This window comes from Chrysochloris asiatica, unplaced genomic scaffold (genome assembly GCF_000296735.1).
Source record: "Chrysochloris asiatica unplaced genomic scaffold, ChrAsi1.0 scaffold00068, whole genome shotgun sequence".
NCBI classification, from domain to species: domain Eukaryota; kingdom Metazoa; phylum Chordata; class Mammalia; order Afrosoricida; family Chrysochloridae; genus Chrysochloris; species Chrysochloris asiatica.
The window spans coordinates 6,806,385-6,826,105 of NW_006408586.1; the positions used below are offsets into that span (position 1 = coordinate 6,806,385).

Genomic DNA, 19,721 nt, shown 5'->3' on the forward strand with positions numbered 1-19,721 from the left:
TATATAGATACATATACAGATATATATATATAGGAGTCCTGGTGTGGCGCTGTGGGCTAATGCGCCAAACTGCAAAGTCGTTTGAACTGCAAGGTCGTGGTTCAAGCTCACCAGCGGCTCCTTGGAAACCCTATACAGGGTCGCTATGGGTCGGAATTAACTCGACGGCGCTTAACAACAACAACAATATACACATATACATACATACTTTCTGTGAAACCGCAGACTATCTTATTTGCACATGTTACATTTAATTTTTCTTATGTGGAGCAAGATGAGGCTTTCTGCTCCCGTAAAGATTTACAGCCTCGGAAACCGTGTGCAGGGTCGCTATGAGTCGGAATCGACTCCACGGCACATAACAACAACAACAACAACAATAAATATATATATATACGTTCTCTTGTAATTCAATTTATATTATAAATACTTTATATTGTATATAAATATTATATTTAAATATGAATGTTATAGATTTATTCTCCAGGTTTTAAATTTGATGTAGTAGATTGAATTGAAAGGAAACATTTTAACATCTAATAAATTAATTTTCTCTTTTACTTGATTTGTGTTCAGTATTTTAAATGATATTGAAAGAATTTTTACAACCTACAAATTTAGGTTTCTTTTGTGATTCTCTTAGATGTAATAAAGGAACAGAATCGAGAGTTACGGGGTACACAGAGAGCTATAATCAGAGATCGAGCAGCTTTAGAGAAACAAGAAAAACAGCTGGTAAGTAGAACATTAAATTTCAGTTTAACTTTTCAGACAAATTTGGAAATTAGTGTTGTCATAATTAGCTAACTAGGAGAAGGCACATGACAGGTGGCAAGTGATTTACTTAACTAAGAAAAGGCATTTAAAACCTTTCTATATTTTTCTGCTTACCTTTTTTATTGTGTCATTTTGCTGACTTTTACAAGGATTCTGTGAATTTTTCTGATTATATGATCAAATTTTTCTTCAGTACGTAAAAGTCATAAATGCCAGAGCTACCTTCTTTCAGTTAACAGCACAGATAAAACATTCATGGAAAACAAAAGACGATTATAAGAAAATAATTATATTAATTTATAGATGACTTACTTGGTATTTTAAAGATCAGTGTATAACAATGAATATAGTGTGTTTTTTTGTAGTTAGTAGATTGGTTCTTTAAATTATTTTTAGGCTGTGTTTTTAAATGTATGCTACTTCAAAAATCTTGTTTTTGAAAACAATTTTGTTGCGGTATAATTGGAACACAAAATACATAAAATGAATCCATGTGATTTGATATATTTTGATATATATTTACTTTTTATACATACACACTCATGAAAATTTCACTACAATCAAGATCAGGGTTATGAATATTATCCACAAAAGCTTCCTTATGTTCTTTGTAACCCACATACCTGTCCCTTCTTGTCCCATATATTCCCAAGTCTGTCAGTGTAGATTAATTTGCATGTTATAGAATTTTATATAAATGTTAATTATATAGTATAAAGTTTGTTTGTTTTTAATATGGCTCTTTCACTCACCATAATTATTTTAAGATTAATCAAAATAGTCGTAATTTCATTCCATTTTGTAAATGATTGGTATTCCATTATGGGCTAAACCAGAATTTGTTTTTCCATTTAACAGCCGGTTGTATACAGGTTTTGACTGTTGTATAAAGTTGCTATGTACATTCAAGTGGAGTCTTTTTGTGCATATATGCTTTTAATTCTATTGGGTATATTTCTCTTCAAGTCTATTCCTACCCATAGCGGGATATTTAGTGGGATATTTAGATTGTGAGGTAAGTGTATGTATAAGAAGCTACCAAACAGTATTACAAAATGACTGTCACTTTTCTTAGCAGCATATGAAAGTCATAGTTGTTTCTCATTCTAGCCAATACTTGGAATTGACAGTTTTTTAGCCTGTCTAGCGGGTGGGTGGACTCCTGTTGTGATGCTATAGTAGGGTAAACACTGGACTGCTAACCACATGGTTGGTGGTTCAGACCCACCAACCACTCCTTAGAAACCATATACAGGATCACTATGACTCACAGCACTTAACAACAATGAGTGTGTAATGATAACTTATAATTATGGTTATGTATTATATTTACCTAATTACTGATGAGGAATCCTGATGTGGCACTGTAGGTTAATGCACCAGACCACAAAGATGTTTGAACTGCAAGGTTGGCAGTTCAAGCTCACTAGCTGCTCCTCGGATACACTGTACTGGGTCACCATGAGTCAGAACCGAATTGACGGGATGTAACAACAACAACAACAATTACTGATGGGGAAGCTCCATATGATAAACACTGGACTGAGGACCACAAGATCGGCAGTTTGAGCTTACCAGCCGCTCCTCAAAAGAAAAATGAAACCTTTTGCTTTTGCAAAGATCTAAAGCCTCAGAAATCCTATACAGGATCACTGAGTCTGAACTGACTCAACAGCCTGTAACAACACAACAATTACTGATGAGATTGAGCATCTTTTCTTATATCTGTTTGCCATGTGTGGTGCTGCAGGTTAATGCACTGGACTGCAAAGTCGGTTGAGTGCAAGGCCAGCAGTTGAAGCTCACTAGCTGCTCCTCAGAAAACCTATGTAGGATCTTTATGAGTTGGAACTGACTTGTTAGCACCTAACAGCAACAACAACATTTGCCATGAACATATCTTCTTTTTCAAAATGTTTATTTTATTGTTATTTGATTGTAAGATCTCTATAAATTCTAGATATTCTTGTTGTTAAGTGCTGTCACGTCGGTTCCAACCAATAGCAAACCTGTAGATTTACAAGGAGCAGCTGATGAGCTTGAACCATAGACCTTGTGGTTCAGACAAGTGCTTTATTAGTTATATGTTTTGCAAATGTTTTCTTCAAGTTCTTGGTCTTGCCTTTTCATTTTCATACTTTGACCAAATGCAATTTATTATTTTTTCTCTAATGGCTTGTGCTTTTACTGTTATGTGAGAAATTTTTGACTAGTCTTTTGTTGTTGTTGTTGTTGTTGCTAAGTTCTGTCAAGTTGGTTCCGATTCATAGCAACCCTGTATAGGGTTTCCAAGGAGCAGCTGGTGGGTTTGAACTGTGACCTTGTTGTTAGCAGTCCGATGTCGATCCTATGGTGCCACACAGGAGTTCTTGACTAAGCTACAGCTACTTGTGTTTTTTTTCTCTCTCTATTTTTTGTAGAGGCTTTTTAGTTTAGTTTTACATTTTGGACCATAATCTATATTGAATTAGGTTCTAGGAGTCAGGTAAGGGTTGAAGGTCACTTCTTACATATGAAGATGCATGTTACCCACATTATTTATTTCTGATTAGCCTATTCTTATTATGATAAGGTTTCCTCATTATAGATGATCAGTTACCCGAATGCATGTGGGGCTGTTAACTGTGCTCTGTTTTATTATATTCATTTCCACGATAATTCTTAAGCCCATATCATCATACTTTATTGTTACAACAGAAAATATCGAAGCTGACAAGGATTTCATTTTACTTGAATACTCTTCAACAAGGAGCTCTAGTAGCATAGTGGTTAGGAGTCGGGCTGCTCATCTTATGATTAGCAGTTCAAAACTACCAGCCATTCCATGGGAGAAAAATGAGGCTTTCTGTTCCCATACATTTCTATAGCCTCAGAAACCGTACAGGATTTCTGTGAGTCGGAACTGACTTCATAGCACATAACCACCACGACCACCACCTCATTCAACACCCATAGAAACAGCAGTCTAGAAAGCAAATGAAGTCTTGCATTAGGTAAATGTGCTAAAAAGACTGTTTTAAAGTGTTAAAAAGCAAAGATGTCACTTTGAAGGCTACAATGAGCCTTATCCAAACCATGATATTTTTAATCACCTAATATTCACTGCAAAGTTGGTTAGAACTGCAAGGTCGATGGTTCAAGGTCACCAGCTGCTTCTGGGAAACCCGATACAGTGTTGCTGTGGGTCAGAACCAGCTCAGCAGCACTTAACAACAACAATAATATTCACTGCAGTGGCCGCATAGAACTCAGACACCATAATGACAGTTACAGTTTACAGGTTACAATGCAGGATCAGAAAATGCTCAGGACACAGTTCATTCAGTCAGGACAGCCTGTCCTTACTGTTGCCCACAGGCATGTCTCTCTCTGCTTGGGCAATGTTGTAAAACTCTTTTTAGACTACTGATAAATACTCACGGGGCATACCACTATAAGCCTCAGCCTGAAGGCACTTGGCTCTAGCTCCTTGGCTCAGCAAACATAGCTCCCCTAATTCAGTTCTTGGAGGCACCCTACTCTGTCAAGCAAGCCTCCTGCCCATAGTCACTCAGCTTTACTTGCTTAGGGACTAGGAAGTCCACTATTCTGTCTCATGCTCTGACTCTCGGTTCTGCTGCTGTTGTGCCTCTGCTACTCCTCTGGTGTCATACCTTTATGTCCCTGGGTAGAGGAGGTTCATTGTGCAAGGTTCTCAAGGTCCAAAGGACATACTTTGCTCCTGACTTCCCTTCTCTGATGTTCCCCCTCCTGCTTCTGAGATGGCTTTTTTATATACGTTAGATATCCAAATTTTACAGTCACAATTAACCTTTTTAATCACTCACAAGTAAATCATATAATCCAATCCAAATCTTCTCCCATCTTCTCTTACCAGAATCCATCAGGGCAAAGATTTGTTTAGTGGGGGTTAATAAAAACTAAGACTAGAAGAGACATACTGATTTTCTTAAGTTAAACCAATCTTTTGCTACTGGGATAGCCCCACTTGGTCATGATGTCTTTTAAAAAATACATCTGTGTATTTACTTTACTAAAATTAGATATGTACATGTATATATATACACACACACACATATATATATATACATATCTATGTTTATGTGGGACATTGAGCTTATATTTATTTATTTATATTACCTTTTATTAACTTTGGTATCAATGTAATATTGGCCTCATAGTATATATGTGAATGTACATCCCTGCCCTCCATTTTTATTTTTCTTTGCTTTTTAAAACTGAGAGCGTTTGTGCTAAATTGCCAACTTTTTTTTCCTTAAATGCTTCAAAGGATTTGTCAGTGATTTTACATAGGACTGGAGTTTTCTTTGTGAATAAGTTTTAAATTACACATTAAAAAAAATAAATATAAGATGATGAATCTGTTTTCTTGAATAAGCTTTAATTTGTGTTTGTCCAGTGTTTTGTCCATTTTGACTAAGTATAAAAATTTGCTTGCATTTGACCAAGCCCCAGAAATTTGATTTTGCCATTCCAGATTGATACGATGGATTCCAGAGAAATGGATACAAGGGTAGGATCCTAAGAACAAATCTGAACAAAGAGAAAGTTAATGGCACAGCAGCGCCATGAACATGCAAAGGTTTTGGCTGACATCAGTCTCGAACCAGTCACCAAGGTTATTGGAAGTCTGTTTGAGATAGAGCCAACTCCAACTGAAAAATTTTTGCTGCAATGAAGTCCTGATATGGCACTGTCGGTTAATGCACCAGACTGTGAAGCCGTTTGAACTGCAAGGTCAGTGGTTCAATTTTACCAGCTGCTCTTTGGAAACCCTATACAGGGGCACTAAGGGTCAGAATTGACTCGATGGCACTTAACAACAACAACAACAATGTGTACCTATGCCCATTTGCTAAATGGCTGCTGGGATCCAGTGGGGAAGCAGGCACAAAGCAAGGAATTTACAATAACTGAAAAGTATTGAAAAGAAGTTGTCCATTGAGGTTTTAAAGACCTTTCTTGAGGCTGTCCTGGGGAAAGATGAAAAGGGCAAACTTAAATTTGCAAAACTACACAGAGCGCTGGCTGAAGCACTCGTTGTAAAGCGCAATATCAAATCATTTGCTGGAATACTAGAACACAGTGGCCAAAAGTTGCAATGCTGTTTATTATCCACCTGAGCGCCCATTCTGGGTATAGCATCGTGTGCCAGGGAGTGGGCCACCACAGCAGAAACAAAGCAAACCTGTAAAGAAAGGAAAACAAGTGAGCCAAAGGGTATTACCCCAAGAGGGCACCCAATGCTGCAACCATTGAATTTGATTTTCAACTATAAAGAAGAGAAAGGACTTTTGACTGACCTTTGTCCACAAGGATCTGGCATCATTGCAGAAGCATATCCTTATGCTTGCTTTGGGAATATTGTGAACCCATTGGGTGTTTTGGAGTTCCAAAAGACTGGTGACCCGTATATCCAATACCTTGAGATTCCCATGAGAGTAATCAAGGGAAACCTTGGCTTTACTTTCGATGCCTGGGGTATCACCTGCACGAAAAGTTCCAGTTCAAGCGAAAGTACAAATATTTACCATGTCCGAACACTGACTGGTATGCAGCCACGCAAATGAAAGATTGAGAATGGCTGCGGTGTAAAATATGAGAAATTCTCTATCTATACCAAAACTCAGCAGCTGATCACGCAAAGAAAGCGCCAGCACAAAGCTGAGTCGAGTTTTTTGTCCTCCATGCCTCCAATCTAGAGTGCGTACCTCAAGTAACTGGAGAGATAAGAAAGCTTTTCCATTATAATGGGAATGGCAATTCAGAGAAAATAAAAAAGTTACTTGCATATTGTTTGTAATATCCCCTTACTGTTCTTTAGTATCTGTAGGATATGAAGTGATGCCTGCATTTGTATTCCTGATCTTGGAAGTTTGTGCTATCTCTCTTTCTCCCTGTTTCTATTTTTCTCTCATGTTTTTATCTGTGATACGTCTGTTTAGTGGTTTTTCAATTTGATTAATCTAGGATCACCATTTCATTTCAGATTTTCTGTATTTGCTTTTCTTTCCTTGTTTATGTATTTCTTCTTTTTGCTTATTTGGTGCTTCATTTGCTCTTCTTTTTCTACTTTCTCTGTGTTGAAGCTTATATCATGGAAATGAGATTTTCTCTACCCTCACCCCATATAAGGCATTAATGCTATGAATTTCCTTTGAAGGACTTTTAATGGCAGCCCAAGGTTTTTATATTTTGCATTTTTATTTTATTAACTTTAAATTGTTCATCAAATTTCTTCTGTTATTTTTAACCATGATTTATTTATAACTTAGTTGTTTAATTTCTGCTTTTCAATGCTAATTCATTTCTAGCTTAATTTCATTGTGATCATAGAACATACTTTGTATGATTTCAATCTTCTTAAGTATATTAAGTATATTGACCACCACTTGTCTTTCAGTTTGTCGTACTGTGGTGTCGAATGTGGTGCTGATGCTAGAAGCTTATACCACCGGTATTTTAAATACCTGTAGGTTCACTCATGGTAGACAGGTTGTCTTTGACAACTTCAATCTTTTCTCCATTGATAAGCATGCTATTTCTTGGTTCACTGGTGAGGAGTTTTGTTTTCTTTATATTGAGATGCAGTCCATACTGAAAACCTTATGAATGGCAATGGAATACTGTAAGGTAGTACCAGAATATTGAATATTGAAACATTACGAATGCCACCATAATATTATCAAATATAGTAAGGGAAGGTAAGTCCTTCAGGTTGAATGGCAATAAAAATATGACTAGGGAAGGTTTGCCTACTCAGAATAGAGTTGATCATGATGACATGAATGGAGTACAACTTTTGGGGCTTTCATTTGCTGGTGGGACACAAATCATCCATTAATAATCCAATTAAACATGTTACATCCAATGTAAACATCCATTAATAATCAGAACATAGAATGTACGAAGTATGAATATGGGAAAATTGGAAGTTGTCAAAAATGAAATACATAAACATCAGTATCCTAGGCATTGGTGAGTGAAATGAACTGGTATTGGTTATTCTGGATCTGACAGTCATATGGTCTACTATGCTGAGAGTATCAAATTGAAGAGGAATGGTGTCACATTTATCATCAAAAAGTTATTTCAAGATGTCTTGAAATTCAATGCTGTCTGTGATAGGATAATATCCATTCGCATACAAGGAAGACCAGTTGATACCATTGTTACTCACATTTACACACCAACCACTAAAGCCATTGATGATGAAACTGAAGAATTCTACCAACTTACTCAGTCTGAAATTGACCAAACATGCAATCAAGATGTATAGATAATTATTGGTGACTGCCAATGCAAAGTTGGAAACAAAGAGGAAAGATCAGTAGTTGGAAAATATGGCCTTGGTGATAGAAACGATGCCAGAGATTGAATGATAGAAATTTGTCAGACCAATGACATTCATTTTTACACAACATAAAAGATGACTATACAACTGGACCTTACTAGATGGGATAAACAGAAATAAAATTAACTACATCTGTGGAACTCTGGTAGTGTAGTGGTTACGAATCGGGCTGCAGACCACAAGGTCAGCAGTTCGAAACTACCAGCTGCTCCCCAGGAGACAGATGAGGCTTTCTGCTCCCATAAAGATTTACAGCCTTGGAAACCCTGTTCAGGGTCGCTATGGGTCGGAACCGACTCGACGGCACTTAATAACAACAACATCTGTGAGAAGAGATGGTGGAAAATCTTCATATCATCTGTCAAAATTAGGCTGGACAGACTGTGGAACAGACTATTACTTATTCATATGCAAGTTAAGCCTGAAACTTAAACAAATTAAAACAAGTCCACAAGAGCCAAAATATGACCTTGAACATTTCCCCTCTGAATTTAGAGATTGTCTCAGGAACACATTTGGTGCATTAGACACTAATGACCGTAAACAAGAGGAATTGTGGGATAACATCAAGAAAAGTCTTACAGGAAGAATGCAAAAGGTCATTAAGACAAGAAAAGGAAAACACCAAAATGGATATCAGAAGAACCTCTGAAACTTGCTTCCCAGTGTAGAGATGCTAAAGTAAATGGAAGCTATGAGGAGATAAAAAAAAGTTGAGCAGAAAAATTCAAAGGGCAGCTCCAGAAGACAGTGTCAGGTATTATGATGAAATGTAAAAAAGACCTGCAGTTAGAAAACCAAAAGGGAAGAACAGGCTCAACAATTCTCAAGGTGAAAGAAATGAAGAAAAATTTAAGCATTGATTACAATATTAAAGGGTTCTATGGACAAAATATTGAAAGTGGAATTTTCAGTCATTGTACCAAAAAGTAATGGTTAATGTTCACCCATTTTAAGAGATAGCATATGATCCCAAGCCAATGGTATGGAAGGAAGAAGTCAAAGGTGTACTGAAGGTTTTGGCAAAGAACACGGCTCTGGTATTGATAGAATACAAATTCAAATCTTTCAACAAACTAATGCAGCATTGGAGGCCCTCTCTCATTTACACCAAGAGTTTTAGCTAATAACTAGCCAAATGATTGGAAGAGGTCTATATTTATGTTCATTCTGAAGAGAAGTGACCCAACAGAACGCAAAAGTCATTGGACAATATCATTAATAATCACATACAAGTAAAATTTTGTTGACGGCAATTTAAAAATGGCTGCAAGAGTACATTGATAAGGAACTATCAGAGGTTAAATCCCAATTCAGACAAGACACTGGGACAAGGGATATCATTGCTGACATCAGATGGATCTTGTTTGAAAGTAGAGAATATCTGCTTTATTGTAAGTTCTTTCAGCTATGTGGATCATAAGAAGCTTTGGATAACATTGCAAAGAATGAGTATTCCAGACCATTTAATTGTGTTTGTGAGAAACCTGTATATAGACCTAGGGTACAGAACAAGGTGATACTGAATGGTTTAAAATCAGGAATGCTGTGCTTCAGGGTTGTATTCTTTCACCATACTTGAGTAAATAATCTGAAAAGATGAATTATATGAAGAAGAATATGGCATAAGGATTGGAGGAGGACTAACAATCTGAGATGTACAGTTGATAGTAGCTTCATCTGAAAGAGAAGAGGACTTAACATACTTAATGATGAAGATCAAAGACCAGAGCTTTTAATATGGGCTCATTGTAAAAAAACAAAAAAACAAAAATCCTCACCACCATTTATTGAACCAATGTATTTGTCATCGTGGACCAATAAATAACATCATAATACATAGGGAAAATATTGAAGTTGTCAAAGACTTCATTTTGCTTTGATCCAGTATCAACACTCATAGAAGCAGCAATAAAGAAATCAAATAACATTTTGCACTAAGCAAAACTACTGTACAGGACCTACTTAAAGTATTCAAGAACAAAGATGTCACTTTGATGTCTAAAGTGTGTGTCACTCAAGCCATGGTATTTTCAGTGTGAAACTTGGACATTGAATAAGGAAAACCATGGAAGAATCGACGCAGTTGAGTTATGGTATTGGAGAAGCATATTAAAAGTACCATGGACATCCAGAAGAGGAAACACATCTTTTTTTGCAAGAAATACTGTTGGGAGCAACTGAGCTGAAGGTCTGCAGCCTGGGAACAGTTTAACCTAGGGTTACAGCTGCCCTCTTGGTTGTCGCAAAGTGTGACCTTGAATTGTGGGCCACCAAAAGTTGTGGCTCATGACATCAGGCTGCACCCAGGCTTAGCTGACCCTTGAGTCTGCAAAGTGAGCTCAAGGGAAAAGGATCCTGCAAAACAGGTCCTTGTACACAGGTATGACTTTTAGCTCAGTCTGCAGAAACATTTAGCTGTGTTCCGGCCTGCTTCTACAAGTTACAGTTTTTCTGATAAAGGTCTGCTTACTGCATGCACTTTCAGCTCAAAATGTTCCTGCATTCCTTACCCTCCCTCAAGCACCTACCCTTGAGTGGTATATATAATAAACGTACTGAATCTAGATCTGAGCCACAGTATCTCCATCAGAATCCTGCGTCCCACCTGGTCTCAACTTTACTTATTTCAATTGTGTCTTGTGTCTTTCTTTTATTTCTCATCTCTCGTCGCCCCTGTTGTTGTTGTTGTTAAGTGCTGTCGAGTCGGTTCCGACCCATAGCGACCCTGTACAGGGTTTCCGAGGGTGTAAATCCTTACGGGAGTAGAAAGCCTCATCTTTCTCCCGCAGAGCAGCTGGTAGTTTCGAACCGCTGACCTTAAGGTTCGCAGCCCGATTCATAACCACTACGCTACCAGAGCTCCTACTCGGCTTTATCTCTCCTTGCGGGTCGTGGAGTATAGCTGATTGTTGGACATGGCAGTTGGCCCCGCAAAATACAGTTAGAATGCTCCTTAAATCAAAATGGTGAGACATTGTCACTCATATTTAGGACATATTATCAGAAGAGACCAGTCCCTGGACATTGTGCTTGGTAAAGTAGAAGATCAGTGTAAAAGAAGAAGATCCCAAATAAGATAGATTGGTACAGTAGCAGCAGCAATAATAAAGATTGTGTTGATGGCACAGTATGAAAGTTGAAAATTGAAACAAGGCAGGTTTCGTTCTGTTGTGCATAGAGTCTCTATGAGTTGGAGCCTACTTGTTTTCTGGCACCAAGATACAGAAATCTTAGTGACTGCTTAGAGCATACACTTACAAAAGACTGTGCATTTTGCTGGTGGTGATGCAGTATCATGTAAGTGTCAGGTCAAGTTGGTTGACAGTACTTTTAAATATTTTTATAGATTTTCTTAGTATGCTTAAGAGAAATTGTTGAGATCTTCTATTATAATTGTGCGTTTGTCTATCCATCCTTTTCTATCATTTTTTTGTATTCATATATATTGAAACACTGTTTCAAAACATTTAGAATTGTTTTTATATCTGCTTAAATTGCTTTAATAAATATTTAGAATTATTTCCATCTTTGAATGAATTACTTCTTTTACCATTATGAAATGCCACTTTTTATATCTGATGATATTTCTTAATCTGAAATCTATTTGATATGATAATGAAGTCATCAAATGAATTTTGATAAGCATTTTAAAAACATATTCTTTTTTATACTTTATTTGTAACCTATTGCCCCCTTTTTAAAGTTGTTTTCATGGTAGCTTATAGTTGTTTGCTTTCCTATCTAATCTGACCATTTGCCCTTAAGTTGAACTATTAGATGGAACATTTTATTTAACAGATTAGCTCCATAATTGGCTTAAATTTTCCACTTTGTCTTTTATTTTCTATTTGTCCCATCGTTTGTTTGTTTGCTTGTTCCTCTTTTCCTGCCTATTTTTGGACTGAGGCTTTTTCTTTTCATCTTCACTGTCTGTATGTACTATTTATAGAATTGTATTGTCTTTATGGATGAAAATAGTAGTTGTTATTTCTCCCTTCCATGTATATAGTTGGAATAAATTGCTTCCGCTCTCTCATCTCCCATAAACTACTCTTTGCCTCTATGACTTTAAGAAAGTGTCTTTCCCTTTTTATAGTCAGGGAGAAGGAGGTATTTTATATAACTCTCTTTCCGCTGTCGTAAAATTTGCAACCTCAGAAACCCTATAGAGTGTCCCTATGATTCAGTGTAGACTTTATGGCAGTGGGTTTGGTTTCTGTTAATCCAACTAACCAACCAATTCTCAAGTATTTTCCAATTCATGGTAACCCATGAGTATATGTTAGATCTGTTCTTTAGAAATAAATTACTGAGTACAGTCCTATAGAAATTATTATTTTTCCCTTCTCTTCATTTTCACTTTCTTTAGGAATTAGAAATTAAGAAAATGGCCAAGATTGGTAATAAAGAAGCTTGCAGGGTTTTAGCCAAACAACTTGTCCATTTGCGGAAACAGAAAACAAGAACCTTTGCTGTAAGTTCAAAAGTCACTTCTATGTCCACACAAACAAAGGTGATGAATTCACAGATGAAGATGGCTGGAGCAATGTCTACTACAGCAAAAGTAAGTAGTACCTTTATAGCATTAGATTTATATTACGACGTATAAATTTTATCTTCAAATCAAATATAAAACCAACATCTATTATATACATGGCACTGTTTTCATGTAATTTTTAGTAAATAACCCAGACACTCATAACTGGATTCTTTATTGGTTATTTTTTTCTTGTTTTAGAATGTTTCCATTTTCCAAAGATCACAAATTTATGATTTAACAAAAGTGTTCTATGGCTTCTAGATTCATAAAATTAACTTAATATAGGGTTAGCTTTTTCACCTTAAAAAAATTGTTATCAAAATATTTGGGGGCATCTTATTTCATTAGGCTATAAGTTCTGACTACTTTTAAGTAATAATTTGTCATTGATTCATTTTCATATGAATACTATAAGAATTTATTAGCTATTGTTTCACAAGAACTTTTTTAACATAAATAATGTTTTTACTGTAGTGTTAAAGGAGTCTTGAGTCTTTTAATCATAACACAAAAAAAAATGTTATATATAAAATACTGGAAGGAGCTAGAAGAAGTTTAGGACAAAGACCCTGCCCTTTAGGATTTTATAGTTTAGTTAGCGAGGTTAAAATATTTCTGAAAAGAAAATTACCCAATAGACATTCGTCTCTGCTAAGCTTTGTTGAATTGCATTTGTTGTTGTTAAGTGCTGTCGAGGTGGTTCTGACTCATAGCAATCCTGTTTAGGGTTTCTGGGGAGTGGCTGGTGAGCTTGAACTGCTGACCTTGTGGTTCAAACTGACCTTGCAGTCCAGTGCATTAACCTGCAGCAACACACCAGGACTACATTGAATTGCATGGTTCTTTGAATAGCTTGATCCAAAAGGGGTTGTAAAAGACCTACACCCTAAAATATTATTAGGTATTGGATATGTTGTTGTAGTTGTTGTTATTAAGTGTTGTCTAGTCGGTTCTGACTCACAGTGACTCTGTACAGAGTTTACAAGGAGCAGCTGGTGAGTTTGAACCACCAACCATGTGGTTCAAATCGACCTTGTGGTCCAGTTCTTCATCCCACAGTGCCACACCAGAATTCCATATTGTTGTTTTGTGCTATCAGGTTGGTTCTGACTCATAGTGACCCTGTATAGATTTTCCAAGGAATGTTTGGTAGGTTTGAATCACTAACATTGTGGTTGGCAATCCAATGCTCATCATAACAGCACCACACCAGTGACACATTATTTTCACTGCCTTCAAGTTGACTCCGATTCTAGGAACCATATAAGTCAGAATAAAATTGCTTATAGGGTTTCCAAGGTTGTAAATCTGTATGGAAGTTTGTTGTTGTTATGTGCTGTGGAGTCGGTTCCATCTCATAGCGACCCTGTACATGATTTCCGAGGCTATAAATCTTTACAGGAGCAGAAAGCCTCATCTTTCTCCCGTGGAACTGCTGGTAGTTTCGAACTGCTGACCTTGTGGCTCGCAGCCCGATTCGGAACCACTACGCTGCCAGAGCTGCTTTTCTATAAGTGAACCTAATATGGTACTTCCACATAGAGTTGTTTAAAATTGAATTAGTACTTAAATTTATCATAAATGTATTAATTCAGGAAATATTTCTTTAGATCCTCTAGGTAGGAACTAAGACAAATGATGGAGATGAAATAGAAAGCCAAATCGGGCAAGGACTTAGCCTTCCTGGAGTTTAGTCTATTTAGAGGTAATCTCATTAGAAGTAGTTTGTATAGTGGTTAAGAACATACACTTTGAAGGCAGAAAATCTGAGTTCAAATCTCACCTCCACTTAGTAGCCGGATGATCTTGGGCAAGGTAAAGCTGCCTTTCTGGACTTTCATGCCCCTTATGTAAAATATAAAAAATGTTAGTACCAGTAACTACCACATGAAGTTTCTGTCAGGGTTAAATGTCATTTATCTTTAATTTTAATATGTAGAGAGTTCTGGCGTGGTGCTGTAGGATAAGCACTGGACTGCTAACCACAAGGTTGGCAGTTCAGACCCACCAGGTGTTCTTTTGAAACCCTATATAGGATCACTAAGAGTCAGAATCAACTTGATTGTTCTTAACAACAGTAACAAAAGTGGAGTCCTTGTTTGGCACTATTAGATAACCACAGGACTGCTAACCGCAAGGTTGGCACTTCAAACTGAACATCCACTCCTCGGAAACCCTATACAGGGTCACTATGAGTTGGAACCAGCAATAAAGCAACATATGTGAAGTTCTTAAAATAGGCCTAGCATATAAGATTATGCAGGTATTAGCTAGATTATTAGTATTATCAAGTATTATTATTGTTATTGTCATTATTTACTCTATATCTATACTAAGGAACTCTGGTAGCATAGTGGTTACGAATCAGGCTGCGAACCGCAGGGTCAGCAGTTCGAAACTACCAGCTGTTCCGTGGGAGAAAGATAGGGCTTTCTACTCCCATAAAGATTCACAGCCTTGGAAACCGTGTACAGGGCTGTTATGAGTCAGAATCGACTCCACGGCACACAGCCAGTCACCATATCTATCCTAATATAATTTAAACCAATAAATACAAACTTTCAGTGATAGTGAGTAAGATTTAAATAGGGTTATCCATTCTAATCTGGCTAGTCAGAGACTACTTATCTAAGAAAGTGATATATAAACTAAAATCTGAAGTATTGATAGTGAAAGCAGATGGACAATTGCATTCCACACGAGGACCTGACATAAACAAAGGTCCTCTGGTGGCGCTGTAGATTAATGCACTGGACTGCAAAGTTGGTTTGAACCACAAGGTTGGCAGTTCAAGCTTACCAGCTGCTCCTTGAAAACCCTATACAGGGTTGCTATGGATCGGAACTGACTCGATGGCGCTTAACAGCAACAACATGGCAGGAGAAAGCTTGGCATCTTTAAGGAAATAAAAGATCAGTGTGGCTAAAGTGCAATAGTGCAGAATGAGACCGGAATGGTAATCAGAGTTTAGTCCAGGTTGTGTCCCATCACTAAATTATAGAAGTTACCTTTAAATGTGTAAGATCAGTGGAAAACCATTGGAGAGTTAGGTTTGTTGGGATGGAGTCTTGGAGTGGTGGAGGAAATATAGTGTTACACTTTAAAGAGATTACTTTGGCTACAGCATTACATATAAATTGAAAAAAGTGCTTCATATCTTTTTAAACCTATGTTTTCTGTTGTATGGTTTCTTCTAATATACAAATTTGCTGTATCTGTATTTGCATATGTATAAACCAAATTTCTCTTTGTTGTCATTTGCCATTGAGTCGACTCTGACACAGGGCATTCCCCATGTGTAGAGACCTTTCAGAAGCAGATTTCCAAGCTTGTTTTCTTAGGTACCTGTGGGTAGCTTCAAACCACACACCTCTCAGCTACTGTCTATCTGTGCCAAACCAGATCACGTTAATCTGTTTGAGTGAAATAAGTTATGAATATATAATGTAATAATTCTCTAAACATGTTTTTGTAAAACTTTTTTTATTTTTTTCATTTCTGAGCCACTGTTCAGAATGCACTGATAGATTAAATATGTATGTCATTGTATCCTCCAGCCCCTTTTAAAATTCAAACATTTTTATAAAGGAAACCAACCTGCTTACTACCTAATAGGTAAACTTAATTTTACCATTTGAATTTTAATGGATTTTATGTTGTCAGTGTTTTTTATTCCATAGTGCTCTGTTTAGTGTTGAGAAGAGGTTGTTCACCCTGGTCTTTATCATATAGTTGTTAAGCAGATGGCTTCCAAATGAGTGTTTAGTTTTTCTAGAATACTTAAAGTCTTTATGCTTTACTGTGATGAGGTATATATCTTTTTAAATCTGTTTCCCATATGATGCTTCTTCTTTAGAATTATTTCATAGTAAAATTTTCATAATCATGTAGCTAACATAAAATCTTTCATATATTTAAAGACAATGCAGGCAGTTAACAAGAAGATGGATCCACAAAAGACATTACAAACAATGCAGAATTTCCAGAAGGAAAACATGAAAATGGAAATGACTGAAGAAATGAGTAAGTTTAATAAGTTGTAATAAAATTTATAGTTTTATTATCTTTGAATTACCCAATTTTACTTACTAGCAACCTCATTTTCTTCATGAAGGCAGACAGAATAAAAAAAGAAATGATACAGTACCTCTATATGTAGACATTTAAATTTTAACGTAAATGCTGTTTTTAAACTAGCAGTATATGAGGCTAAGAATTCTATTAACTGAAGAAAAGTAACAAAACATACATTTCTGTGACATAGTGGTATTTGGTTTTTTTTCCATCTCCTCCCTAAGCCATTGTATAATTTTAAATATGGTTTCAGTTTTTTTAATTTTGAATATAATGGAAATAGGGAGAAAACAAAGAAACTAAGCACATAAAAATAATCTATCTTGACACCAGCCATATGTAGTTACTGTTTTGTTATACTGCTTTTTAACATCATAGTTGTTGTTTTTGAGTGGTCCCGTCGAGTCAATTCTGACCCATAGCGACCCTGTATAGGGTTTCCAAGGAGGCATTGGTGGGCTTAAACCGCCAACCTTGCAGTTCAAACAGCTTTGCAGTCTGGCACATTAACCCACAATGCCACACCAGGACTCCAGTATACCATAATTCTACAACAACAGCAACAATCCTCTCTTGTCTTTTTTTTAAAAGCTGTTTAATATTTCATGTCATCAGTATACGCTAACTTACATAACTATTTTTATACTTGCCAGTAAGATTCTTTTGAATTTTTTATTACATTTGATAATTCTTGATTAAATATGTTTATATAATTTGGTCTGAACTTCTGACATAATCTGTAAGTATTCTTTTGATTCATACTTTCTGGAAAGACCAATTTTCTGTTTTACCAACAGTGAAGAAATGTTGGTAAAACTCTGCTCAATTGGATCATTATTTATGTGCTATGTCAAAAACTGGCATCAGTGTTTTGCAAAGATTTTTTCTAATTGCTTTAAAATTATGTAGCATATGCTAGTTTAGTCCCACTTGTTTGCTAAAAGTTTAGTTAAACAGCATTCACACCACATCAGGATTATTAAATTTACCATCTTTCTTGTAGTCTACTTCAGAGTCTTTCCTTCAAGGGTTTAATGGTATGTCTGTCTTTAAAAATTCTAAAAGTTCTTTGTTTAAATTTTTCTTTGAACCTGTCGGGCATTGTCATTTTTTTCTAAGACTTTTTAAATATTAATGAATTTTAGATAACTTAGAGAATATGATTATACTGTCTTAGGTAGAGTGATCATAACATCTAACATGTGGTTTGCAGTGATCACCGGGTGCAAGCAGGTTTTATCGGATGAATTAGTTTTCCATTAAGCTGTAAGAAGAGAACCGATAAGCCTGTACTTTCATGGATATCGGTTGTATTTTAGTGACTTGCAAATTAGTCTGAAATAATATTAGTGATTGGTTTTTATCAGGAATTCTGGGCTTCTATCCACAGTGTCAGCAATTCGAGTCCACCAGGTGCTCCTCAGGGGAAAGATGAGGCTTTTTTTTAAGCACCGTAATGATTTACAGCCTCAGACACCCTATGCAAGGTGGCTCTGAGTGGGAAGTAGACTTGACAGCCCACCATCACCACCACCATTGGTTGTTGTCAGGTTCCATTGGACATAATTCTCATTTTGGACAAGTTCAATAAAGTTTTTACTTTAGAGTTGTTCAAATATACTTCCTACCATTCAGATGTAAATTTGAGAGGCTGAAAATAGGCAGTAGCTATAAACAGAGTAAGTTGTTTCTTAAATATTAACAGGATATTTGATTTTTGCAAATTCTCCCTGGTGAGGTGTAACAGCTGCCAGCTCAATAGATAAGAGCTTTGGAATCATATTTTAAAATTTTAAGCTTGTAAACTATGATGTCATAAAGTTACTAGCTATTAGACATATGATTTTTAAAAATCAGATTAGATTTGTTCTATTATTGAATATGTTTTGAGGTGAACATCATTCCCAATTTTAGGCCTCAAAATGTATTCATTGTAAGCTGACAATTTGAAAGGGATCTTCATAGTTTTTTCACTTAAATTTACTCTTGTATAATATAAAAGTGTATATATTATATCTGTGTTTGTATATATATTGCATAGTCACGTTATCGTGTAAAAATGTAAAGCTAAACTGAAACCTGTTTGAAAGTAAACTGCTTTATTTCCTTTCCAAGTCAATGATACACTGGATGACATCTTTGATGGCTCTGATGATGAAGAGGAAAGTCAGGATATTGTGAATCAAGTTCTTGATGAAATTGGAATTGAAATCTCTGGAAAGGTATAAATATCTTCCTTGCTCATTGGAGATAGTGTATACCACTTTTGTCACCTAATTGTTTTAAAATGCCCTTTACTGTTAGGTGCTTGTTAAGTAAACCAAACTTATTTGCAGCACATACTTTATTGTTCTTGTTAGTTGCCATCAACTATAACTCATGGCATGTTCTAGTCCATTTGTTTGATAATGCATCTTTTTTTTTTTTCTTTTTTTTTCTCTTCTTCTTTCTTTCATATAGATGGCCAAAGCTCCGTCAGCTGCCCGAAGTCTACCATCTGCTTCTACTTCAAAGGCAACAATCTCTGATGAAGAGATTGAAAGGCAACTCAAAGCCTTAGGAGTAGATTAGACACTAAAGTCATAATATTTTTGCTTATATAATATTCTTTAGTAAAAGCCAGGCGCCATACAGATTCATTTTACAAACCAAGTTTATTTTGCAAAAAATGAAGACCATGAGTGAACAATTGTTTCCTAACCCATGGCTATTTTGAATCTTTTGCCAAAGAATGACAATGTTGCAAAAATGGGAAGAGTTTGGATTTTAATTACAACAATTTAGTAGTGATATGTAAAAAGTTGACTTATGTTCCGTATGGCATAAGAAATTATATTCATTACTTGGTGTCAGATTATGTTCTAAATATTTTACAATCGATATAACAATCTTGTTAATTGCTGGTAGGAATCAATCTTTAAAAACTTGTAAAAATATTAAAGGAATATCATT

At 36.0% G+C, this 19,721-nt stretch overlaps 1 protein-coding gene across 2 annotated transcripts in view; it reads left to right on the forward strand.

The window, feature by feature from the left end:
- The window catches only part of CHMP2B (charged multivesicular body protein 2B), a 32,497-nt gene extending 12,983 nt beyond the window's left edge, over positions 1 to 19,514 (forward strand). Inside the window, exons 2-6 of one of the 2 annotated variants that reach the window (XM_006864648.1) lie at positions 644 to 735; positions 12,525 to 12,719; positions 16,616 to 16,718; positions 18,885 to 18,991; positions 19,230 to 19,514. In XM_006864648.1, coding sequence (XP_006864710.1) covers positions 644 to 735; positions 12,525 to 12,719; positions 16,616 to 16,718; positions 18,885 to 18,991; positions 19,230 to 19,340 — 608 coding nt within the window. In that variant the 3' untranslated portion in view covers positions 19,341 to 19,514. The remainder of the gene's footprint in view (positions 1 to 643; positions 736 to 12,524; positions 12,720 to 16,615; positions 16,719 to 18,884; positions 18,992 to 19,229) is intronic. The other variant, XM_006864649.1, reaches the window with a different exon arrangement.
- The last annotated feature ends 207 nt before the right edge of the window (positions 19,515 to 19,721 follow it).